We start from the raw sequence: 26,357 nt of genomic DNA on the forward strand, positions 1-26,357 counted from the left end.
GCTGGCTCCAGTCCTCCTGATGTTTGCTCCCTCAAGCATCACTCTTGCCCCCAAGGCCATTTCACTGCTGTTGCTCACTTGCTTTGTATTGTAGCACAGCTCACAGTGTCCTCATGGAGCCTAGCCTTCTTCATAGCCATTTTCTCTTTTCTAATTGTTCCAAAATCTACATCATTCACATTACTTAATGGGTTCTTGAATCGTGTTGCTGTGGCTTCCAAAATATTTGAATCTCTAGCAGTGCTGAATGCTTCTGCTCTAGCAAAGGTCCGTGAACAGTGACATTTTGTTCTTGGGATACCGACAAAAGAGGGCCTGGCTTTCTATGTCCCAGCCTCCGTGGTTACTGTCCTGCAAGAGCAGCATAGCATTCACTGCAGCCAGGGCTTGGAAGCCTCCTCTGGGAAAGTGGTGCTGGATTGGCCACTGCCAGTGTTCTGACATGTATCTTGAAGGTCCATAGTGACTAAACCAGTTAACATACAAGGGAGCTTTGCACGGGCCCAGGCACGTTGTAGGATACAAGACCTTCAGCACAGGGGATGGAAGCTGAGTGTACCCAAAATGGAACAGAGAACAATGTACCAGCAAAGGAGAGCGGATCTGAGCAGAGTTCATGACATTTCAGGACCCATCACCCTTGAGAGTGGGGCATGGGTGGGGTTTAGGGGAGAATAGAAGTGACCCCCTACTGTTAGGTGCAGAAGGAGGCTTCTTTAAGTGATAGATGTTATGTGATTTGCGAATGACCAGGGAAGGGGAAGAGCTGAGCATTGCTTCCAGATGGGGAAAAGCAGTATTTTCTAGATGGGGAACCTACAGGGAGCTCAGAAGCCACCCAGCGGGAAGTGATGGCGACAGACAGGCCTGGGGTTCCTCTCTGCCACACTACAGCAAGTGTTGGACTGACACTCAGCACTTCCAGCACTTCTGCTGGCTGATGAGAGCTCTCAGCAGGAGGAGGATCCAAATCTCCCTATGTCTTTCCAGATACCACTCCTGGGTGGGGATCTCGGACCAGCCAGTGTGGAGAAGGACTCTGCAAGTTGTGTTTTTTTTTTCTTTTCCTTTTTTAAAAAAGTCTTTCACATTTATTTGTTAATTACTGTGTGTGTGTGTGTGTGTGTGTGTGTGTGTGTGTGAAGTATGTGTGTGGCGTATGGAGTATATGCATACGTGTGATGGAGTATGGAGTATATGTATGCATAGGTATATGTGTGTACCTGTGTGTGTGTGGTGTATGGAGTGTGTGTGTGTGTGTGTGTGTGTGTGTGGTGTATGGAGTATGTGTGTGTGTGTAGTGTATGGAGTATGTGTGTGTGTGTGTGTATGTGTGGTGTATGGAGTATGTGTGTGTGTGGTGTATGGAGTATGTGTGTGTGTGGTGTATGGAGTATGTGTGTGTGTGTGTGGTGTATGGAGTATGTGTGTGTGTGTGTGTGGTGTATGGAGTATATGTATGTGTGTGTGTGGTGTATGGAGTATGTGTGTGTGTGGTGTATGTGTGTGTGGTGTATGGGGTATGTGTGTGTGTGTGTGTGGTGTATGGAGTATGTGTGTGGTGTATGGAGTATATGTATGTGTGTGTGGTGTATGGAGTATGTGTGTGTGTGTGGTGTATGGAGTATGTGTGTGTGTGTGGTGTATGGAGTATGTGTGTGGTGTATGGAGTATGTGTGTGTGTGTGGTGTATGGAGTATATGTATGTGTGTGTGTGGTGTATGGAGTATGTGTGTGTGTGGTGTATGGAGTATGTGTGTGTGTGTGGTGTATGGAGTATGTGTGTGGTGTATGGAGTATATGTATGTGTGTGTGGTGTATGGAGTATGTGTGTGTGTGTGTGGTGTATGGAGTATGTGTGTGTGTGGTGTATGGAGTATGTGTGTGTGGTGTATGTGTATGTGGTGTATGGAGTATATGTGTTTGTGTGTGTGGTGTATGGAGTATGTGTGTGTGTGGTGTATGGAGTATGTGTGTGGTGTATGGAGTATATGTGTGTGTGTGTGGTGTATGGAGTATATGTATGTGTGTGTGGTGTATGGAGTATGTGTGTGTGTGTGGTGTATGGAGTATGTGTGTGTGTGGTGTATGGAGTATGTGTGTGTGGTGTATGTGTATGTGGTGTATGGAGTATATGTGTGTGTGTGTGGTGTATGGAGTATGTGTGTGTGTGGTGTATGGAGTATGTGTGTGGTGTATGGAGTATATGTGTGTGTGTGTGGTGTATGGAGTATATGTGTGTGTGTGTGTGTGTGTGTGTGTGTGTGGTGTATGGAGTATGTGTGTGGTGTATGGAGTATATGTGTGTGTGTGTGGTGTATGAAGTATGTGGGTGTGTGGTGTATGGAGTATATGTGTGTGTATGTGGTGGGGACGGGGCAGAGGGACATCAGATGGTGATGTTCTTTGTCTCCTGGAGTTGCTCCCTCCACCTTTATTTATTTTTTTCAGCCAGGGTCTCTCACTGAACCTGAAGTCCACTGTTTTGTCTAGATCAGTTAGTTGCTGAAAACGCCCAGGGATCTCTGTGCCTCTGGCCCCCCACCCTGGTGTTATGGCACACATTGCCATGTTTGCCTTTTTTATGTGGGTGCTAGGAATCTTGACTCAGGTCCTCATTATACCCAGTGAACCATTTCTCCAGCACACACACCCTCCATGTAAAAAAATTTAAATTGAGTGCTGGAGAGATGGCTCAGTGGTTAAGAGCACTGACTGCCCTTCCAGAGGACGCAGGTTCAATTCCCAGCACCCACATGGCAGCTCACAACTGTCTGTAATTCCAGTTCCAGGGGACCTGACACCCTTACACAGACATACAAGCAGGCAAAAATACTAATTCTCATAAAATAAATAAATTAAAAAAAATTAAGTTGAAATAAGGTGTTTTTAAGTTAACCAAGCTGGCCTTGAACTCACTCTGTACCCAAACAGGTCTTGAACTTTCCTTTTTCCCTGCTCTGGGATAGCAATCTTGTACCACCAGGCCTGGCCACATTATTCCCCGTCCCCCAAAGGTGCATATTTGTGATTATAAACGTGTCCAAGCTCATTGATATACGTTGCAAAAATGGGGACAGCCCCTCCCCCCCACCCCAGTCAAGGTCGCCTTAGCTGTGGTGGTCCCAGGAGTGCGGCCCTTTCTGCATCAGCGGCTGGACACCGCCAGGTGGCGCTGCGGAACAAGGACCTGGGAGGAGGAGCGTGGAGCGCGGCAGCACATGACTTCGGCTAGGGAGCCGGCATCACGTGACGGGGCCCGGAAGCGGCTGTCCAGGCGACTAAGAAACGATGGCTAGGGGTCGGCGCTGAGGCTGCGCGGGGTGGGTTGAGCTGGAGCCGGAGCCCGGGCCGGACAGGGCCGAGTGGTGAGTAGTGCACGCCTTGCGCTGCAGTCCCGAGTCAACCTCCTGCTGCAGCGCCCGGCGCCGCGTCCTCCCGCTAAGCCAGTGCTGCTGCTCAGCGATAGGTCACCCGTGGGGTGGGGTCTCCCGAGCCCCTTTGACAGGTGTGCGGTCGCGGTTCCCCGATGGAGAGGGTCTCACGGATGCCCAGCTCCGGTCAACCCCACGTTTCCCAATGAGGCTAGACGAGCCGTGCCCTTGCCTTGGGTCACAGGGTACCAGACTGCAACTCCCCTCCTCCGATAGGAGGGGAAACTGAGGCCCAGGGCTGTGTGGGGGCTTCCGAGATACCCCCGCGGCAGGGTGTCAGTTCCGGCAATTGTTTGCTTTCTGCCACGTCTCCTGCGGGGAAACTCGCCCTGAGAAGAGCCACTTGTCCCTTCTGCCGTGGGGCGCGTCCTTGTTTAGTTCTGCTCTGCCTGGGTTCTCTACGCCAGGCTTGGGCTCTGGGTGTGGTTCTGTTCGCTGATGGTTTTTTTTTTTTTTTTGTTTCTTTTTTCTTTTTTGCACACTCATCAGTCTGTAGGCTTCGTTTTTAACAGTCCTGCAGTTTTGTGGAAGTCACACGGAAATATGAAGGAGGAGCTGAAACAGGCTAGAGGGGCCAGGGCGTAGAGAAGCCCTCACGTGAACTTGAAGACCGTTTGCTTTGTTTTGTTTTCCTTAATTTGGCAGCTTTTGGTAGCGACTGCTTATGTGGATGGATTTGGGGGGGGAGGGGGAAGCTTATTGAAACAGGACAGCAACATAGTGTCCTGGAAGAAACTGACACTGGGGGATCGCATAGTGTTTTAGCTTTTACCTCTGGCTTGACGCCTTAGGTGACTCAGAATCCTCAGCTGGTTTACATTCTTCAGTGTACGGTAATAGGGCTGATAGAGTTCCCTGGGGTTCTTTTTTTTTTTCTCGGCATTCTCATCATTGAGGTCTGTTTAAGGGATTTTACCTGTACTTATTTCCTGATTGTCTTGAACGCACCTCGCTCCCCCACCCCCATTATGATTAAACTAGACACTGGCAACTTATCCTTCTCACGACCGAGACTTCTTTCGGCTCCTGTTTGAATTCTAATTTATAGTAACTAACAGGTCTATTTAGCATAGAGGGTTTTTTGTTTGGATGGAACCCAGGGCCCTGGACACACTGAGCAAACACTCTTCCACTGGACTGCATCTCAGCCCTTAGTGTTCGTCTATGGACCATGTTTCTTGACAGATGTTCTTGAGGTTGAAGAAGGCGCGGCTCTCAGCACTTAGCTTTTACTTGAGGCTGTCTCTGCCCTGGTGACGTATGTGCTCGCTTGCTGCAGCCTCTTTGTTTTGTGTCTCTATTTTCTCCTTAAACCCTGTGGCTGTTGGTTCGGCCTCATCTATGTTTAGCTGGCTTTGTCTAGCCCTGAGTCGGGGGGAGAGGGATTTATTTTGTTATTTCTGGAGAGTACAGTTGAGATCAGTGCAGCCAGGGAAGTGATTTTGAGCATGAAAACTTGCAAGGAATCAGTTCTCTTTTGTGTTGGACACCGTGTGGAGTTCCTTGTCGCCACATGGAATTGTCATTGGGCATTTCATTGATTACCTTGGGGGAGGTTGCAGGTGAAATGGCCGTGCTGGGTAGAGAGCTGACCTGAATCCAGTTATGTTTTCCTTCTCTCTCTCCTTTTCCCTCTTTCCTAATTCTTTCCCCCTCCTACCCCGCCTCTTCCTTCTTTCCCTGTCCCCCACCCCCTCCCTCTTCCTTTCTCTGTGTGTTTGTGTGTGTGCACATGCATGTGTGCGTGCATGCGTGTGTGTGTGTGTGTGTGTGTGTGTGTGTGTGTGTGTGTGTGTGTGTGAAAGTCAGAGCACCACCTCAGGTGATGTTCCCCAGACACTGTCTACCTTTGCTGAGACAGAGTCTCCTTGGCCTTGAGCTTGCTGATTGGTTAGGACGGGCTGGCCATGAGCCCCATGGATTCACCTGTCTGCTCCTCTCTGGCACCAGGATTATGAGGGCATCATCATGCTGGCTTTGTCTCTTAGATTCGGGAATTGAACTCAGGTCCTTGTGTTTGCAAGGCAAGATTTTACTGACAGCTGTCTCGCCAGCACCCCGTTTTCTTCCTTTTTGCCCCAACTTCCACCTCATGAGGGTCTCAGCTCTTAAGCTTCCTGGCTGCTGTTGCTTCTTCTCGGTCTTGAAGCCAGACCTTGTGCTGGGCTGGGAAATGGCTTTGTCTCTGTTTTCACTGGCCCCCCGAAGCTTCTGCTAACCCTTTCTAGAACCGTGTTCCTGAAGTGAGTTTTCTTTTTCCTGTGAAGGAGAGTCATGTTTATTCTGTTGACTTAAACTCAGGCCTTGGAGATCTCATGCCTCCTTCCTTTGGCCAGATGCAAAATGCCGACCTCCACCTCACAGATTGGTACGTCAGGTACCTAGCTAGCATGGAAACCACAGAAGGCTGAATCTGAGGCTACCCCCAAACACATTGCTCTTGGAAGCCTGGCACCCAAGCCAGGACTCGGTGACCTGTTCCTGTGGGGAGGGGGTGGGGGGGTGCTCCTCTGTGCTGCTCTCTCTGTGAATTCGGCAGTCTGCCTGTGGGGGGGGGGGCAATGCAGGGCTTTGGCACTTAGCTCACCATTTCCAAGTTAGAGACCCATCTCAGTCCTTGTCCTAGTTAGCTTTCTGTTGCTGTGAATAAACACCCCGTGGCCAAAAGCAAGTTGGGCAGGAGAGGCTGTATTACATTTATAGCTTATAATGAAGGGCGTTGGGGCAGGAATCAGCAAGGCAGGACCCGAAGCAGAGACCATTGAGGAACACCGCTTCCTGGCTTGCTCCCCATGATTGCTCAGTCTGCTTTCTTACACCAACCAGGACCACTCGCTCAGGAGTGGTACCAGCTATAGTGAACTGGGCCCTCCCACGGTCAATCATTAATCAAGGAAATGCTTACAGATGTACCTATAGGGCAATCTGATGTAGGCATTTTCTCAATTGAGATTCCCTTCTCCGGAGTGACTGTGATGGCCATTCTTTGTTGTTAACTTGACTACAGCTGGAATTAACCCAAACCCAAGCAGCTGGGTACATCTGTGAGGGATTTTTTTTTTTCTTAATTAAATCATTTGAAATGGGAAGACCCACTTTTAATCCAGATCTTTTGAGATGGGAAGATCCACCTTTAATCTGGGCCACACCTTCTACTAGCAGCCTGTATAAAGGACACGGAAGAAGGAAGAGCTCTCTCTTTCTCTGCCTGCTTGCTCTTGCTGACAGACCCATTCCCTCACTGTAATTAGAGCCTACTTCTTTAGGATTCTGGCATGTACCGAATGAAGACCAGCACTGAGACATCCAACCCTGTGGCCTGAACAACCACTGGGTTCTTCTAGTCAGTTCTGGAGAACCCGACTCTAGAGAATCCGACTAATACAGTGATCCTGGCTTGAGGTGCCAAGTTGTCGAAAACCTGGACACTCCTGTAGAGTGTTAACTGGGAAAAGCACTGAAAAGTTTGTGTAAAGAATCTTTGTCCGGTCCAGAGTGTCTCCATGGTAACAATCACTACTCTCACCGAGTCCACTGTGTGCCAGGCAGCGCGCCTGCTGTTTATCTTATCTTCCTAACAGTATTTTAGCTTGGTGTACTGGGAACATCTCTCAGGTGAAGGAAACCAGACAAAAGCAGAGTAAATGACTTAGCTGGAGTTGTACTCCTGATGCCAGCCTGTATATATCATGCAGAATACCCCCTGTCTACCCAGCTCTGGACCAGTTTGGGGCTAGGCATGTTAGAGCGTGTACCATCTGGTGATAGAAGGGTATTGGTCTGGGACTGTGGTTTGCTGGCTCGGAATCTCAGGTGATCTTTCAGCATCTGGTGGCTGGATGGGGCCATCTCTGCGTGTGCCTTGCTTTGCCTCTGGGTGAGAAGCTGGAGTAGGCTCTTCTGAAGTCACACCTGGCCCTGGCATTTTGTGTGTGTGTGTGTGTGTGTGTGTGTGTGTGTGTGTGTGTGTGTGTGTGTGTGTGCGTGCTTGCCTGTCCCTTAGTCGCCGTGCACTGTGGACAACAGCAGCTGGCCTGGGGCTGCCCGCAGCATGGGACTCCTTCGGGCACGAGGCTGGGTTGCAGAAGACACTGTGGTGGCCGTGGTGGAGTGCTTCCCGATGCTGTTTCTAACTGTTCTTGTAGATGTAACAAGTTTTCACTTCCCTCCCTCTAGACCGCACTGGGCAACTCAGTCTGTGTCCTCTGCTCGTGTCTTTAGAATTCTAGCACCAGAGAAAAGGATTTGCTGCTTGCTCTGCGTTCCAGAGTCCAACTCATGGCCTGAAAATAATAGACTGTGCTTTTAGCTTGCAAGTAATCACCATGGTGTGCTGGAGAGGTGGCTCAGAGGTTAAGCACATTTGCTCATCTACCCAGAGGGCCACGCTTGGTTTCCAGCTCCCACCTTGGAAGGACGCAGCTGCTTGTAACTCCAGCTACAGGGGCTCTGACACCCTTTTTCTGACATATATTCACACAAAATGCACATACATACACATCAGTAAACTAAATCTTAAAAACTGTTTTTAAAAATTGCCACCAGTTCCTGACTGTGGTGGGAGGTGAGGCCTGAAGTATAGGCATCATAATAAGATTATGTATTTTGAAGCCCTTTATGTGAATTACTGTGGTCAGGGTCACTTAGGAAGTCCAATAAAACCCAAACTGCTGAGTGGTGGGGTGCACACCTGTAACCCAGCACTTGAGTGGCTGACACAGGACAGTGGAGAGTTTGAGGCCAGTCTGGGTTACAGAGAGAGGAGACCCTGAGTCCAAAAGAAAGAAAAAAATTTCAAATAAGGATTCCTAGACTTGGCTGAGTAGAGCCAATGGGTAAGAATGCACATTCTGTCTGATTTCTAAATTTAATGTAATAGCATTAAAATCTAGCAAAAAAAAATCTTTTTTCTTTGCAATTTCTACTTCTGATCTTAGTCAAAAGGCCAAGAAGTAATTTTTTGCATTTTAATATTTAACTGAGTATATTCCAAAGTAATATTACTGTAACACATAGGCAACACAAAATTACAAATTCATGAGGCATTGTGTCGTTTTTATTCTGGTGTGTACGGGGTTCAGTTTTGGTCCCTGAGTTTGTGTCGTCTCACTTTGTAGCCCATCCTGGCAATCCTGCCTCAGCCTCCCCGGGGGTACTGCCGGGTGGAGGTTTTACCCTCTGTTGATGGACCACACATCATCTATAAACTGTGGCTATCCTCAAGAACCTGAAAGACGAGCCTGCCTCAACTTTCTCGTCTTACACAACCCTCATTTCACATTAACAGGCCCCATTAACTCTCCCGAGGGGACAGGGGTTGGCAATTGCTGTAGCTGGTGTGGATGCCTGGCTTCCTCAAGGGAGCCTGGGGGTGGTGGTGGTGGGTGCCCAGCAGGGGAGCAGGAAAGGGAAGAGGAAGAGGAGGCCCTGTGTAGATTGGGGTGGCTGTGCATACCCTCCCCGGTGTACCAGCTGAGGACGGGCTGCTGCCCAGCCTTGCTGGGGATGGACTCTCTCTGTGCGCCCTCCCATTCCCTCCTTTTCTCTGTCTCTGAAACAGGGTCTCTTGTAACCCGGGCCAGCCTTGGATGGCCTTGAACTTGTGATCCTTCTTGTCTGCATCTCCTGAGTGCTGGATTACAGACCTGCACTCCCACACTGGTGCTGGAGATGGAACCAGGGCCCTGGTGCATGCTAGGCAAGCAATCGTCTCCCACCAGCTGGGCCCTATCCCCAGCCCTGGGAAACATGCCTTCTCCCAGACTGGCCTTGTCCGTTTGGACAACTGTGCAAATATAATGTAAGGTTCTTCCTGAACAAGCAAGCACCTCCCTCCTCCTTCCCACCTGTCCATCTCAGCACTGAAGGATCTTTAAGATCCCGAAGAAAAGGGCTAATGTATGTGTCGGCCCTTAGAGACTGTTTCTGTGGCCCGGCCTGGGAGGGAAGGCCTGTAATCCCAGCTACTTGGGAGGCCGAGGCCAGAAGATCTCACGAGTGAGTTCAAGGGCAAGACCCTGTCTCAACACCAACCACAAAATGGGGGTGAGAGGGGTACCGACGATACAGCCCAGTGGTAGAACATCCATGGATTTGATCTCTATCACAAAACCAGAAACAAACAAGGCAAAACAAAACAAACGTAGCTCTTGAGTCACAAGGTTGGATGTTCTCATTGCCTCCTTGATTATTAGATTTCCACCCCTTTCATGGTCCTGGCCTTGAGCCCTGGATGTACAGTGTGTTGTAACTTTATGCTTCTTTCAGCGCATTCCTCGGTTACACAATGCAACATATGTCCAAGCCATGTGCTACTGCCGTCTGCCTGCTTCTTCTTCCCCTTGCTGGTGCAGCCCGGAATCACCTGCTTCTTTATCCTGTGTTATTGATTTATTTTAAGTTTATCATTAACCAGCACCTATAAGTGGCATCTCCCCTGTTATCAATATGCTTAGAGTTGCTAAGTCATATTCCCCCTATCGGTAGTTGACAGATCTAGAGATTTCAGTTTCTTTCTGAGTAGTTGCCTTAGCTTCATCCTCCTGCGAGGAACTTCACTTTTTACCGAGGACATAGAGAGACCTCTTTACAGTGTCAGGGATAAACTGAGAGTCTGTGCTGCAGCAGTTTCTTTAAAATAAACTTTCTGTATTTTATTATTAAATTGTATTTAATTTTTTTTTTTTTTTAGATGAGATCTCATTATGTAGCCCTGACTAGCCTGGAACTTGCTGAGATCCACCTACCTTTGTCTCCCAAGGGCTGGGATGAAAGGGATGAGCCACCATACCTGGCTTAATTAGGTTTTTGAGACAGACAGGGTCTGACTGTATTGCTCAGGCTGGCCTTGAATTTGTAATTTGTCTCCTGGCTGCTGAGATTATAGGGTGTGCCAGCACACCCTGGCCACAGTGGCTTTGGTGATGGGTTGGGGTTGGGGGGTCGCCCTGTTTTGTCTCTGCCTTCAGCCACACTCACGGTTCACACACAAGGTTCTGTTTAGCTGCATCGGGTGTGTTGGCAGAGACTAGAAATAAGTTGATATTCACATAAGTAATTACAACCTCTGATCGGAACATCAGCGCCGCAGAGGAGCTCCAGTCTGCACTTCCCACACTGCTGTTTGCATTGGCAAACTAAGATCAGAGGAAAGAAAATTGTTCAGAGTCACCAAGCAAATCGGAGACAGAGGTTGACGTCACACCCAGGCCTCCTCGACTTATTCTTAGCTCTTGCTTGTATGACGAAGAGGTTTTCGGCTCTCTACATCAATGTAGGTTTTCCTTTCCTGGTCCACGTGTGAGTTTACTTTCCTGGGATATGCTGGAATCTCTGCATCACATGAGTAAGTGGAACCCTTAGGCTCTCAGTGGGAACCCGGGCAGTGGAACAGGGAGCTTCCTCCCTGGGGTTGCAGGCACTGCGTGGATTGAATGTGCTTTATCTACACCAAAAGTCATGTTGAGGCTCTGACCCCAAGTTGATGGCCTTGAGAAACGTTGGGGTCTTTAAGAGACCCATGGCACTCTACTCTCATGGAGGGATTAACGTAGTTGCCCAGCAAGTGGGAATAGACAGTTAGGAAGTGAGCATGGCTCCTCCCCTTGGTCTCTTTTCACCTTGTGACCTCTTCTCACTCTTGTGACCTCCTTTCCTCACTTCCCTATGAGTTTCTGGTTTTCTGCTGTGCCTAAAGCAGTGTGAGACCCTTGAGGGAAGCCAGCAGGTACTTGAACCCTTAGAATTGTGAGCTCATTTCTCTCTCTCTCTCTCTCTTTCTCTCTCTCTCTCTCTCTCTCTCTCTCTCTCTCTCTCTCTCTCTCTCGATTTATTTATTTTATGCATGAGTGATCTATCTGCATGTACACTTTTTTTTTTTTTTTTTTGCCAGAAAAGGGCATCAGATCCCACTAGAGAAGGTTGTGAGCTACCATGTGGTTGCTGGGAATTGAACTCAGGACCTCTGGAAGATCAGCCAGTGCTCTCAACTGCTGAGCCATCTCAACAGACCCTGCTCATTTCTTAATAAATTACCTAGCTTCAGATAGTTTGTTACAGCGACGGAGAGTGGACTAAGACAGCCCATTACTGACTTTCCACTATGTAGTTCCTTTGTGAGGATGCACGGATCCTTTCCTGACTTGCAGTTGGTAAAAGATGATGTGTCCCTGGACCACTCTTGTGCTGGAGGCAGGGCTGGTTTTCAGGCATCCTCCAGAGGGGAGCCCTGAGCAGAGAGACATCTTCTGGGCAGCTGGTGTTGGGGTGGCAGTTGGAGAGGCGGCTTCTCACCCTGAGATAGCATCTCAGAGCCAGGCTGGTGTCTGCGTGCTGGGGGAGAGCCTGATGGAGAAGGGATGGGTTGTCTTGATCATTTTTATTGCTAATGTACTTTCCCACCCTTATTTGACTGCGGATTCTTGAAGGATATGGAGTTGACTTTTTCCCATTTAGTGTCCACAGCACCTGGCACTGTCACCAGTAGACATTTCCACACCTGGAGGCAGTCAGGAGGGACATAGACGTCCTGCCTTGCTACCGCTTAGCAGGACAGGTTCCTCCATCTTTGGGGGAGAGCCTTCATCTATGCAACGAGGGGCTTGAGGTGACCTGTGAAGGCTCCTTAGCACCGGGCTAGGATTCTAGGGGCTTCCACAGCTTTCACCTGGCTGAGAGAAGCCCTCCCCTCCTCTCTTCCCCACAGCCACGTGGAGAGGACGCATCCTCACCATCCCTCCTCAGTACACGGCAGGGAGGGTTACTTCTTTCACCACCTTTTAAACATGAGCAAATCTATAAAAATTTAAGAGAAGGCCGAGGGCTGGAAAGGCGTGACACCGTCCTCTCCATCATGAAGGTCATGGCCCACACTCCTGTAACAAGACAGGTTAATGAGGGCGCAAGTGTTTATTCAGTCAGCATTTTGTGTGATATGGGAGCCTTCAGAGAAGACTATGAAAGGATTCAGGGGGAACAGCCCACTCTGAGCTCACATTCCCATCTGTATGCTCCGATTGGCTGAATTGTGGGCAGCTGTGTGGAGAGCTGGTCACAGAGTGTGCGGTAGTGGAAGCCAGCTGAGATCCACCCCGGCAGTCTGACGACTCAGTCCTTTCTGCCTCCATGTGGATCTTTCTCTCCTTCCAGGACAGGTCTACAAAGGCGGAAGGGACAGAATGGCCATTTTAGGTTTTGTGGCTGCTTTGCAGAGAATTTGGGGGAGAGTCTGGTTTCTGAGATTCACTCCAGGGGCAAAGGTTGGGAGGGAGGCATGGGACAGGAGAAGGTCAATGGACTTTGCTGTTGGGGTCGTTTCTGTGGCCTTCAGGTCTCCTTTAGTTCAACGTGCTTGGCATGCCAAAGCTGTACTTTCGTACTGTACTTTTGGGGTATCATTTTGTGAGCCCCAGCACAGCATCGTGGAGAGGACCTACCGAGACAGAGATGGGGTATTTCCTGGTCTCTCCTGCTCCTATTCCTTTTCCTCTGAGCTGTGGTCAGCCACCCTATTCCAGCACTCAGGTTCATGGCAAGAAAAGAGCCCAGGGTGAGGAGACGAGCCCTCCTGATCACTCCATCTTAGTTTCATCCCTGTTGCTGTGATGAAAGGCCCAGATGCAAACAAGCTTGGAGGAGAAAGAGTTTAGTTTAGTTCATAATTTTAGGCAGTAGCCCATTCATTTCAGGGATGTCAAGGTGGCAGAAACTTGAAAGAATTAATTGCATCCACAGTCAAGAGCAAAAAGAAATGAATATAGACATGCTCTCTTGCTTGTCTGTGCTCAGCTTGATTTTTCTAGGGAGTGGTGTTGCCCATAATGGGCGGTGCCTTCCCACATCAGTTAACTTAATGAAGACAGTTTCCCCATAGACAAGCCCACAGGCCAACCTGATCTAGACCGCCCTTCGTTGAGATTGTCTTTTTGGGCGATTGTAAGTTGTGTCGAGGTGACAGCTAAAATTAACCATCACAGCTTTCAAAGAGGGGGAGATGGCCTGAGCCCATGGTGGGAAAGAGGGGGTTGTTTGTGGTCTGGGACCCTGTGGAGCTGGAGCAGAATTGGGTGACCCAGAGGGGATTTCATGATTATAACCGCGCTCTCCGCTGAAGGCAGAGGATACAAAGGACATCTGAAGAAACATCCAGGTTCATGTCGCCTCACATGAAACAGTAGTTAAATCGTGTGTGATTTAACTACTGTTTGAGGTCCAAGAGATAAGGTCGGAGGAGGGTGGGGGTGGACCAAACCAGAAGACCAGGGAAGGCTTCCTGGAAGTGCACACTTGCATTCCCCTGCCCTGCCCAGCATTGCCTCACCTATCCGTTGCCCAGGTGCCCTAGAATGAATTTAGAAATTTATGAGTGTGGCACCATGTGGGAAGGTGGGGAGGCAGAGGCCAAGCAGGCCCAGCCTGCCCGGTGGACTTTGTGCCTCTTGCATTCTCCTTGGTTGGCACTGGGCATTCTGGTTAGACCCAGTCTGTAGGGCATCCATCCCTGGGAGCAGCTGGGACAATGCCTACCTCTGCGGCTGAGCCCACCCCGCACTTGGAGATGAAGGCCCCAGCTCCTGGAGGTCTTAGCGCTGCCCCTGTCCCCCCAGCTACCATGTCCACGCAGAGACTTCGGAACGAAGACTATCACGACTACAGCTCCACGGACGTGAGCCCCGAGGAGAGCCCATCTGAAGGCCTTGGCAACTTCTCTCCCGGCTCTTACCAGCGCTTAGGGGAGAACAGTAGCACAACGTGAGTACTTGTGACTTCCTGCCACATGGAGTGGGCTCCCCTGTCCCCAAGTCTCCCTTGGAGCAGTGTGGGCCTCCGTCTTCCCATTCTGCACACCCTCCCTGCTTGACAGGGGAAAGCAGGCTATCGACGACGACGGCGGGCAGGACCAGCAAGGGGCTCCTCCCCGTCCTAGTCATTTCTTATTCCTCGTTAGTTCCAGGAGGCTGGTGGCCAGGAAGAGCTTTGGCTTAAAAGCCTCTAGAGGATAATCTCTTGGGCTAGAACCAAGTGTCAGATACCTCCTGGCCCCATTAACGCCTGCTCGGCAGAGCCTCCTGGCAGAGCTGAGGGAGGGAGTGGCAGCTGTATTTGAGAGCCCTCCAGAGCTGGTAAGGAAGAGACACTTTGCGTCCAGTCCTATAAGGAGGCTGCAATCTCAAACCTGGAAGCGGTACCAGTCTCCTCTGGCACAGTCTGGCCCTCTGGTTCTCAATCTCTCCAGATACGAGGACCGGTTGAGAAGCCCACTGGGAAACTGGACTGGCTGTAGGAGGTTTACTCCTTGACCTGCAAACTTGAGAGGGAGGGGTTCCGTGCTGAGTTTCCCAGCATGCCCCTGGCCTTTTCCAAGGTCCCAGGACCCTGTCCTTGGCAGCCCTGTTGTTCATCCCCAGGCTCAGCTGTCACCCTTCCTGTGTTCCATTGTGGGTTGGCTGTGACTTAAGGGAGGGCTGCTTTGTGCCTTAGTGTAATGCTACACGCCCCCACTCTCCATGACTGCTCCAGAGGACTGTGGAGGTTGTGGGGACATGCCCTCTGCCTGCGCTCTCTCCCGAGAGGGGCATTTTCCCCTGTGAACTGAGCCGGGCATGGAGAATGATCTGTTCACACGATTGGCTCCTTGCCTCTGCTAGCACAAAGATTCTGGCTTGTAGCACATTACCCATACAGCGCACTACTGTAGAGTCCTGATTTATTTGCAGATTTAGGTGGTGGAAAAGATTGCTTAAGGTGTTGCTGGCGACAGCCAGGACCTCCTTCCTGTCTTCCCTCTGGCCTCATCCGCCCCATCAGTGTCTCCCAGGGAGAAGGAACTCCCTTCAGGGGTTGTGAAATACTTCTTCCAATCTTCAGTTGTTTGCACAGTGCTTTCTGTGCACAGTCTAAATTTTCACTTTTATAGAGATCTTTCTGAAACTCAAGACCAGCTGCCTGGCCTTTACAGGTCAGCCGTTCAAGGACACATGCCTGGACTGTCCTCATGAGGTTGCTTTTATCACTTTCTCTGGTCTCTTGGAAATCAAGCCAAGCAGACAATTCCCTCCTTTGGCTCGTGTTAGGACATTTTCTAAGGCACAGGGCAAAGCAGGGTCTTAGAGTATCAGTCATTCCAGTATGGGGACAGGATCTACCCAGGCATTTATTCAGGAAACATGCCAGGTGGGCCAAGGCTGATTGGGGACCCTTGTTAATCTCTCCTAGGTTGTATGAGGGACATGATGTGAAGCCCTCACCCTTCCTTATCATCTATGTTATTAAGGAGCAAAGTACCTTGGAAGAGCTGCTTAAGAGCTGCTTAAGCTTCTAGAAGTTAAAAGCCAAGAATAGTGAGTGCGATAAAATAGAGATCTTAGGCATTTCTGTGCCAGAGTGTCGTGACTTCCCCCAACATCCAGGGCCATGGAGCTGTTGTCAGTACTGACAGCAGCCTCCATTAACGCTCTAGGGCGGATCACACACACTAGGGCACTATTACACACAGTAGGACAGTTTACACACAGTAGGGCTCATTTTCCTTCTTGTTGCCCTGTTGAGTCCTTTGTAACAGTTCTCTGTCCCACCTCAGTGTGCTTCCCCAGGCCAGCAGGCTGAGACACCAGCTAGCTGCCTCCTGGTCTTTGTTGACTTGGAACAGCCGTTTGCCAAATATGCTCTGCAGAGCTTTGGGGGTCCCAAGACCGTTTCTCTTCCTAAAAGTGCCAAGGTGTCATTTGCCTTTCGCCCTGTTCACATGTGCATGAGGACGCAGGAGCAGTGTGTGTCTGCAGCTCCCTCCCCATCGCCCCCCCCCCCAAGTCTCCACTCCCCTAGTCACCTGTGAGTAGAAGGAAAAGGCCAGTTTCACTTGAGATCGTCCACGAGGAGGGCTGGGGCCGTAGCTCAGGCGGCAGAGTCTCATTCCAAGCAACACATAAACTCTGTGTGGTAACATTTGGGAGCTGGAGGCCGGAGGATCAAAAGTTCAAGGTCATTCTGGACTACATAGGGAGTTCAAGGCCAGCCTGGGATGCATGAGACCCTGTCTCCAATAACCAAAAAAGTCCTTGACGAGATAGTGAGATCATTAATTCTTATAAAATTGCAACCCTTAGCATGGGTCTCTTGGTAGTCACTATATAAAATACCAGATCCCAGAGTGCGAGTATTGGCAGTTGCCAACTAAACTAACTGGAATTTTTGTTCATTATTTTTTTTTTAACAGAAAAGGTTTATTTTACTAGAAAGAACAACTAGTTAACTAGGTTTCTCATACCCTAGTATTTAAGCATTTCCTTTGAAAAATGAAAGAAACGAACCCATTAACTCAAGAAAAACCATCAACAATGTTTTTGTGATTCACATGAAATTTGAGCTTTCAAGAAAAATTAGAAAAACAAAACAAAACAAACAAACATAACATCTAAGCCACCCTTGTACCCAGCACTATGAGCTCACACATGCTTTCCCGTGAGGTCAAAGTGTGGCTTTGAACTGCTGTCATGAGAGAGGTTAGTATTCAGAACTTTGGAACCTGCACGTGTGTTAGGAAATTGTGCGTGAGCGAAAGGTCGCTGCAGACAGCTGCAACAGTGCGTTAAAGGAAGGGATCATGGAAGGTTCAGAGTCCACATTGCAGCTAACTGACAAAGAACCCATGCATAGAGGCAGGTGGATCTGTGAGTTGGAGGCCAGCCTGGTCTACAGAGCGAGTTCCAGGAGAGCCAGGACTGTTATACAGAGAAATCCTGTCTTAAAACAACAACAACAACAACAACAACAACAACAACAACAACAACAACAACAACGAAGCACCCATGTATTTCATTTTGGAGTGATGTCAGAGAAGAACTGCCATAGTTGAAGAGGCGGTTAAAATGTTCCTCCTTTTTCCAGCTATGTGTCTAGGGAGAGCACACTTTCTCATAGACTTTCAGCAAAGCAGCACATGTAGATTGAAGGTTGAAGCAGAAGCCCAGCTGTCTTCTGTTAGGTGAGACATTTAGGAGATATTTTAAACAGTGATGGGGGCGAGGTGGTGCTGGAGCGCAGGCTCAGTGGTTAAGAGCATTTGTTGCCCTTGCAGAGGACCTGAGTTCTGATCTCAGCACCCACATTTGAGCAGCTCACAACTCCCTTTAACTTCAGCTTTAGGGGATCCCATACCGTCTTCTGGCCTCTGAGGGCATGCTCACTCATATGTGAATGCGCATACACACACACATAAATACAGTTTTAAAAAAATGAGTGCCTGGAGGTCTAGATGGTTGCTGCTGCTCCAGGGGACCCAGGTTTGATACGCAGCAATCACATGGTGGGTCAACTGTCCATAACTCCAGTCCCAGGAGATCCGACACTCTCTTCTGGCTTGTGAGAGCACTAAGCTTACATGTTTCACAGATATGAATGCAGACAAAACACTCATACACATAAATTAAAAAATTAAGTGACTCTTTATAAAAACAAAAGATGCAATACCATTCCCATATTTAATGTTAATCATTAAACTATTAGTATATATTAGACTTACTGTTATTTTAAATTGTAAGATTTAAAATTTGGGTTTTAGTAATATAACTTATCTTTTTTTTTGTCTTCATAAGCCTTTTTTTTTTTTTTAAATTTATTTATTATGTATACAGTGTTCTGCCTCCATGTATTGTCTACAGGCCAGAAGAGGGCATCAGATATCATTACAGATGGTTGTGAGCCACCATATGGTTGCTGGGAATTGAACTCAGGACCTCTGGAAGAGCAGTCAGTGCTCTTAACCTCTGAGCCATCTCTCCAGCTCCAATATAACTTATCTTATGTAGATAAAACCTACATAAGCAAAGATATCAGGGGTCCTTAATTCATCAGAGAATAAAAGAAGACCTGGGACAAAAAAAAAAAAAAAACAAGCAAACAAAGAAAAGAAAAGCCTAAGAGCCACTGACAGCACAAACGAAAACTAGAGGGGCCTGGTAGGTCTTCAGAAGCTAGCCTACCCTGTGGCTAGACTGTCAGCCTTAGAGGTGATACTGTGATGCCCACCTGGTGCTGAGAGGACATCATCTTGGACAGTTTTGACCCTTGGCCTAGAATCCTGATGTTTCTGAGTGGAAGGGACTTCGGAATCACTTTGCCCCGGTCCCGTTACTTCACGGTTCGGGTGAGATAACAATTCCCAGAGTAGAAGGGAGTGGCCACGCAGAACGACAGACAGCCAAGTCGGGGCCAGGAAGCCCAGCACAGCGGCAGAGTTTGGGGAAGGGCTCAGGGAGGAGGGAGGGTGTGGTACAAACTTACCTTTGCCCTTCAGTGGGTTAAACATTTGTTTGCCAGGACAGAGACTTAACAGCCCATTGTCTCCTGGCTGCTGGCTGCTGATAATGGGCTTGGACCCTTGTAGGACTCCTGGGAGTCAAAGGCCTTTTCTCGATGGTCCATCCTGCAGATGCTAGAATGGAGGTAGATCAGATGACCTTCCTGGTAGACCTGAAGGAATGGCCTTTGTGGGCAGCCATGTTGTTGACTTTTGATTTCTGCCAAATGCAGATTTGTGTGCAAATGTCAGTTTTGAAGGATCTTGAGGGCTATTTATGCAAAAGGATTTTTTCTGTCCAGGGCCAAGTCTTGAGGGATTGAGGGCACCTCACTTGAGCTGTTTCCTACTCTGTCGTGGGGGAACAAGAGGCAAAGAAAAGCGCGACCAGCACCCTCCTGTGTGGTCTGGGTTGCCTCTGCCTCCAGAAGGGGAAACTCCTGACTCACCCTTGCTGTTACCCCAACCCATTCCTCAGGTGATCCTTGTTTCTCAGCAGGGCCTGTAGCCTCCCCTTGCCTGTGGCAGTGAGCTCCCCCATCCCACCACACACACTTCACCTTTTGGCCTCAGGACTCTGCCCCCCACTCACCTGCCTCAATTCTCCCTGGCTCTGTCCCCCTACCCCTTCATCTCTTCTTTCCCTTGAGATATTCCATATCTCTAGAGGCTGACATCCACATCTGACTCATCCATATCCACCCAAGTATTTGTGGAGTGAAAAAAAATGAATGAGAACACATGAGAGGCTTTATATGAAGTCATAAAACAGTGGGGGCAATCTGTACAAATTTAGAGGGACTTCTGTCCTTAGGGCACAGGGGTGGACCAGGGACCACTGAAGAGGGCTTCTCTAGTCCTGAGCCCAAAGGAGCAGTTGGCTTTTATTTTTTCAAACACAAAGTCCAATAGAAACTTTTTGTTGTTGTTGTTTTAAGACAGGGTCTCTCTATTTAGCTTTGGCTGTCTTGGAACTTATGTAGACCAGGGCTGGCCTTGAACTCAGATTCTCCTGCCTCTGCCTCCCAAGGGCTGGGATTAACGGTGTGTGCCACCATGCCTGGCCTAGTAGGAATGTTGAGTTCCTCATGGTACTGGCTGACTGACTGTTAGAGGAGTTGGGCTTTATTTTATTTATTTATCGAGTAGTTTTTTTGTTTATTTGTTTTTAGTTTTTAAGACAGAGACTCACTATATAGTCCTGGCTGGCATGGAACTGGCTGTGAGGATCAGGCTAGCCTTGAACTCTTGAAGCTCCACGTGTCTCTGCCTCCTAGGTGCTGGGATTAAATGTTGTCACCACCACAGCCAGCTTGGACTTTATTTATTTATTTATTTGATTTGATTACCCCTGTTTTCCCACACTGAGGTCTACCCTTCATAGTTACATCTTGTCATCCTCTGTAGCATTTTGGGAGTCATCAGGGTGGTTCACTCAGTGGTCAAATCCAGCCCTGAATGCAGCCAGAAAAGATGGGATGCCTAGAAAGAGCCTCCATTATCCCTCTGAACTGGCTTCTAAGAGAGGAGGGCTCAGGAAGTGCTGTTCCTGGGAGGCATGCCCCTTGAACAAGTTGGTCCCTCATCTATGAAATAAGACATCACAAGATTGTTTGGGAAATCAGATAAGATAACGTGCGGATAAGCATGGGCCCTAATTGTAACTAATGCTTCCTCCTTGCCTTCCTACCTCAGATGGTTCCAGACCTTGGTCCACCTGCTAAAAGGCAACATTGGCACCGGACTCCTGGGGCTGCCGCTGGCAGTGAAAAATGCAGGCCTCTTGGTAAAGGTTTTAGACATTCATGCTTCGAAAGAAAGCTGTGCATTAGGGCTCTCTGTGTGCCAGGCACTTCCTAGGCTCTGAGCTGGGGCCAGTGGCTTTAGCTGGCAGCCCCCCCCCTTGACTCACCACACGTAAGCTGCTTGCCCAGCGCCATCACGGTTTCAGAGGTGTTGGCCGTCCAAGTGCTGACCTTGCTAACCACCCTCAGGATAACTACCCCTGCTGCATCCCAGAGCCTGCCAGGGACTTCAGCCCTGTGGATCCATTGTCCACAGATCAACCGTCTAGACCAGGGCTGAGGACACACACAGATCCAGTCCCCTGGATCATGCCTCTCTCCTGCTGTCCGGCGCTCTGTCCCTAGAAGTGCCTTCATAGCATTGTACCATCTGCACATCCAGTCTCTTTCGGGCTCTCTCCTAATTCTGCTGCTTCTTTCTCTTTTGTCCGCAACCTCGGTGCCCAGTTGGGTCCTCTCAGCCTGCTGGTGATTGGCATCGTGGCCGTGCACTGCATGAGTATCCTGGTGAAGTGTGCTCATCACTTATGCCGCAGGTGAGACCCCCGAGCCACTTCCCGAGGGGCGGAGATTGCCAGCGTGGTCCTTTGTCTGGGTTCGTCACCTAGCTGGGGATTGGCTGCTGACACCGTGGTGTCGCTTTTTTTTTTTAACCTTTTTTTGGGCTCATCTGTTAAATTTACATATGTCCAGAGGGCAGAGACCACATTCTAATTATTGCGCTTGTTAGTTTATTGCATCGAAATATCTCTAGCTTGTGGATTAGGATGAGGATTCCATCCATTTACTTAATACCTGTGACCCAGGGCTTGGAAGAGGGCTCATTTGGTAAAATGCTTAGTGTGTAGGCATGGGCATCTGAGTTCAGAAACCCAGTGACCATGTTAAAAAGCAGAAGAAGAAGGTGGGTGCAGGGGTGAGCTCCTGCAGTGGCTGCCCCGGCGAGGCAGAGACAGGAAGCTCCCTGGACAGCCGTTCTAATAGTGGGCAAGCCCAGGTTCAGGAAGAGGTAGAGAGCGATTGGGGAAGACACCAGCATCCACAACTAGCCTCCATGTGTGTGCACCTGTACACGCATGGACATGTATGCATGTGCACACACATATGTACGTGCACCCCACGTGTGGTCCTTGCAGGACTCAGAGGTCCCCTAGGGTGACAGGCGGAGAGCTGGCCCGTGTCTCAGTGTCTCCGTCTTTTCTTTTGCCCTCGTTGTCTAACCCATACATTCTGCTTTTCCAGACTGAACAAACCCTTTTTGGACTATGGGGACACAGTGATGCACGGACTGGAGTGCAGCCCCAGCGCCTGGGTCCGGAGCCACTCCCACTGGGGAAGGTGACTGACCTCCCTCTTCCTCTTGACCACAGCTCCCAGCGTGGGGACCGGAAACAGGAGGGTGTGATGTGGGGACAGTGCCAGGAGCGGAGGGTGGCGTTGGGGTTAGCTTGACAAATGGTAGGCCGTGAGCCCGGCCTTCTTTGGGCCTCAGTTTCCTCATCTTCAGTATCTGGCGCCTGACCTGAAGGACCTCTGAAGGCTTCCCAGCCCCGAGAGCCTGAGGCTGTGTACACTCTGAGGCCCCCCCCCCCCCCCGAAGGCTGTGAGTGCTCCGATCGTTCAACAAATGTATCTTATGCCGTCTCTCCTAAGTGGCACAAAAAAAAATTCCAGCTTAAAAAAGGAGCTTCCCTGACAGAAATGATGTTGTCCCCACCCTGCAGGGGCTTCGTAGGGTGAAAGGTGCATGGGAAGGGAAGAGAAGCCAGGAACAATGGAGTCAGCAATGGAGTGTGCAGACTAGAGGACGAGGGTGGAGTCTGGCCGTGTGGGCCCAAGGGCATGGGGTAGGCAAGGGCAGCATCCAGAGCAGGTGGGGAGCTCTGGGGGATTTCTCCTGACTTTCCAGGTGACTGGAGAGAAACAACCCACTTTCTGTTCCTATGTAGACGGAGAGAATTCACACTGTCAAGGGCCTGAATCCTGACTTTTGTTTCAGTGAGGAGGGTGCTTGCCATCATGTACAGCTCTACCCTATAACATGGCATGTGCCTTTCTTCTCCCCCCCTCCCTCCCTTCCGTCCTTCCTTTCTTTCTTCTCTGGCAGAATCATCTGTTGAGGAGCAGCCAGGTCACCCAGTGTCCACCATAGTTTGTCTGTCTGTCCCCGCTCCCTCTTTTTCCTCTATTCTCCCACACACCCTTTCCTGTTCTCATAGGAAGAACACTGTTTGCATTTGGCAAGAGGGCACAGTTTGAAAAATAGAATTACATACTGGCCGCAGTCCGGTGGCATGGGTACCCTTCTGGTTCTTCTGGAACTTGCTGTATACGTAGAAACATGCATGTGCTCTTGCGTTTATCCTTTTTTGGCAAGTGGCTCTTCCTGTGTGTGCTGTTTGGAAACTTGCTTTTTGTCCTTGGATGCCTAGGATAGTTTCCTCCAGAAATGGTTCTCGTTCTTTCTAAGTGCCGTGCCGTGTTCCATTTGAGAAGGGTCCGTAACCCTGTTCCTCTCGCTGGGGCTTCAGATCGTCCCCAGCTGTGACCACGCTGCTCTAACTAACAGCTGTCTGCTTCAGCACACCTGTTTCTGCTCATTCACCTGCAGCTGGGTCAGTTCTTGGGTCCCGGTTGTAGGAAGAGGCTGAGAAGGGCCTGCTTCCTGGTCTTTCGAGGGCTCTCTGTAGCTTTAGGAAGGAAGAGTTGAGTGTGGTGCATGGGCAGGAGAAGGCCAGGCGCCAGGCTGTGCTCTGGTGATGCCCTGAGCTCATGCAGAAAGACAAGAGCCAGGGGAGGGACTTGCAGAGTATAGATGCCCCCCCCCTTCCCAAATGGTTCTGGTGACACTGGCATGCTTTGTCCTGTCACTCGCTTGTCTTATCACTGCTGCTCAGAGGTTTGTCTCCCGGGCAGCCTTGGGATCTGATGGTCTGTGTCTTCCTCTCGCCCCCTCTGCAGGCACATCGTGGACTTTTTCCTCATTGTCACTCAGCTGGGATTCTGCTGCGTCTACTTTGTGTTTCTGGCTGACAATTTTAAACAGGTAGAGTTCTTCTGAAAAACAGGGAAGGGCGAGAAGCGAGTAGATTTTTGTTCAAGACTCCCTCCAAGCCAAAATGGTTTGGGTTTGAGCCTTTGGTGTTGGCATCTCATCTGAAAACCTGTGATGTAAAGAGACTTTGCCTTGTCTTGCCTGTGTGGCCATCGGCTGGCTCCAGGTCCTTGGACTCTACCTGGCTGAAGTCACCCCTATGTAAGGAGGAGAAGCTCTTCAAGACCTGGGCTCGGGTAGCTTTTGTAATCCTTGGCAGCAGGCAGAGGGAAGCCTCAGTAGGTGGCGCCCTCTAGTGTTACTCCTTTGGAAGCCTTTAGTAATGGAACCTTTATCTGTAGACATGCATAGCTCTCTCTGTAGAGGCTGCGGGGTAGACTTAGGTGTCAGGATCCTTCAGTCCTTGACAGAAGCCAGGGTTGTATCTCAGACATGGGGTGTCTGAAACCCTTGGCCCTAAAGGCCGTGTTAATGGAGTTAGGGTCAGAGCCTGTGCCCTAGCTCTCTAATAAGCTAGGTTCAGCCTCCTGTCCTGAATAAGTCAATTAAAAGAGCAGAGTTGGTAATGAAGAGCAGAAAAAGACTTATTCAGTATGGCCTCACTGAGAGGAAGGATCCATGGATCCCCACCAAGTGCATCTCCAGGGTCCCGACAGGAGATTAAGGTTTAAATAGAAGGAAAGAGAAAGATATAATGAAGCAGCCCTGGTCAAGGTGTGGTCCTGTTGTCACTGGCCCGTCATTGTTTCTGCTCCAGTCTCTCCTGCAAGGTGGTTGGACAGGTTGTCTTGTTGGCACTGTGTGGAATCCCTGCCCTTTCCCAGGAGACTAGTTCCCCATCTGGCTGGCACCAGGGCTCTTCCTTTTCTCAGCATTAGATTACTGGGAGAATTCCAGTTGTCTAGGGTTCCAGAGTCCAGACAGCCAGAAGGAGGGACTCAAGTGTTAGAATGTCCCCCTTCATTTCAGGCATGACAGCTCAGGGCCTTCAGCCTTCTCTGCTTCCCGAACACCAGCAGGAATGCTTAGGACCAGAACGGGAAGAACTTACTGTTAAATTGCCGCTCATCTGTCTCCCACATCCTTCTGTCTTTTGTGAAACATGATCAGACCCAGCTCAGATGGTTTGCAACAGTGAAGACTCCCAAGAAGGTTCCTTAGCCATCGATCGGTGCCTATGTAAAATGCCGAGTTCACACACCTGACCCTCTGTCAGGACTCTCTCCAGCTGGACACCCGCTGGCTCTCGTCACCTACGGCTTTCCTCCCTCCTTCTCATTCCAGGTGATAGAGGCGGCCAATGGGACCACCACCAACTGCCACAACAACGAGACTGTGGTCCTGACGCCCACCATGGACTCTCGACTCTACATGCTCGCCTTCCTGCCCTTCCTGGTGCTGCTGACCTTCATCAGGAACCTGCGCGTCCTGTCCATCTTCTCCCTGCTGGCCAACATCAGCATGCTGGTCAGCCTTGTCACAATCTACCAGTTCACCATCCAGGTACAACCCCAAGGCCTCCCCCATCCTGCGGAACATGAGAAATCAAAGGGAGTGATCACGCACTACTTACATGCTGTATATTTAGATTAGATGTTGCACCACTTCCTGGGGAGATGGGGATAAATGTTGACTCCAGATGGGCCTCCAGTGACAGATCAAAGAGATCATCCCACCTAGGTCTTTCCATCTATGTATTTTATGACACTTCTCTTGAGCTTTTATTTTATTGGTCTTGTTGTAGAGTTGAGCTTGTGTTTATAATTTACAAGCTCCTTTGGATAGGGAACTTACTCTACTTCACTGAGTTGTAGATCAGTATCGTCAACATCAATCACTCCATTGATGGAATGAATGATGGCTGTCCTATCCGCCTGTCTCAGTCACCCAGCACCCATAGCTGTGAACTGTGAAACTCCCTCCTCACAGCTCCAGCTGATTGATAGGTAAACCTGGTAGCCAGCTGTCAGTCACTTACCTATGGGCAGCACCTGTTTCCAGTATCTTTTCATCTGTGACTCAGGAGTAATTACTAGCGAGCTTGTGCTCAGGTTTCATTTTAGAGCAGAGATACCTATTTGTCTATATCCTGAATACCAAAATGTTCTTTTTTTTGTCAAATTTTAAAAATTAAAATTATACATATATGTGTGGGTATGTGTACATGAGTACGGGTCCCATAGAGGTCTCAAGAGGGTGTCAGAACCTCCTGGAGTCACATAATAGTAGTAAGGCACTCAGTGTAAGTGCTGGGAATTGAACCTGGGTCTTCTGCAAGAGCAGTGTGTCCTCTTGTAACGACCAAGCCACCCTCATCCTCAGCTTTGACTTTTAGGTTTAAAAAAGAAATTGTTTTGCTTCCTGTCCTCAGCATTCTTCCTGTGTGCTTCTTGATATTTTTAAAGTGCTCAGTCCAATTGATGAAAAAAAAAGGAAGGTGGAAGAGACCCATCTAGAGATCACGTCTTCCAGCTTTATCTCTGCCGATGTTTGCATAGTTGCAGAATGATTATTAAATGAGTTTGTGGTGGTAGTTAGTTAGTTAGTTAGTTAGTTTTTTAGACCAGGTAGCCCAGGCTGGCCTCCAGCTCACTATATATCATAGGTTCATCTTGAACTCCTAATCCTCCTGCCTCAGCCTCCTGAGGACTAGGGTTACGGAAATAAGTCACAACACCTGGCTATAATGTACTAAGTATTTTCTCAGTATTATCCAATAGTCAGTTTTTCATGTTCTTCTTCTTTACTGTTTCACATACCGAGTCCCA

The 26,357-nt window shown here is 49.3% G+C and overlaps 1 protein-coding gene across 5 annotated transcripts in view; it reads left to right on the top strand.

Moving 5' to 3' along the window:
- Positions 1–26,357, top strand: part of Slc36a1 (solute carrier family 36 member 1) — a 43,458-nt gene that overhangs the window by 4,197 nt on the left and 12,904 nt on the right. For 2 of the 5 annotated variants that reach the window (XR_006075380.2, XM_006984878.4), the window contains exons 1-7: positions 3,234–3,368; positions 14,039–14,183; positions 20,425–20,515; positions 20,982–21,070; positions 21,777–21,872; positions 23,496–23,580; positions 24,874–25,092. Coding sequence is in view for 4 of the 5 variants with exons in the window: in XM_006984878.4 (XP_006984940.1) it covers positions 14,044–14,183; positions 20,425–20,515; positions 20,982–21,070; positions 21,777–21,872; positions 23,496–23,580; positions 24,874–25,092 (720 nt within the window). In the remaining variant the exon portion in view is untranslated. Of the gene's footprint in view, positions 1–3,233; positions 3,369–14,038; positions 14,184–20,424; positions 20,516–20,981; positions 21,071–21,776; positions 21,873–23,495; positions 23,581–24,873; positions 25,093–26,357 lie in introns of those variants that run through there. The other 3 variants (XM_042284019.2, XM_076542376.1, XM_076542375.1) reach the window with 3 other exon arrangements.

This window comes from Peromyscus maniculatus, chromosome 8, assembly GCF_049852395.1.
Source record: "Peromyscus maniculatus bairdii isolate BWxNUB_F1_BW_parent chromosome 8, HU_Pman_BW_mat_3.1, whole genome shotgun sequence".
Lineage (NCBI taxonomy): Eukaryota > Metazoa > Chordata > Mammalia > Rodentia > Cricetidae > Peromyscus > Peromyscus maniculatus.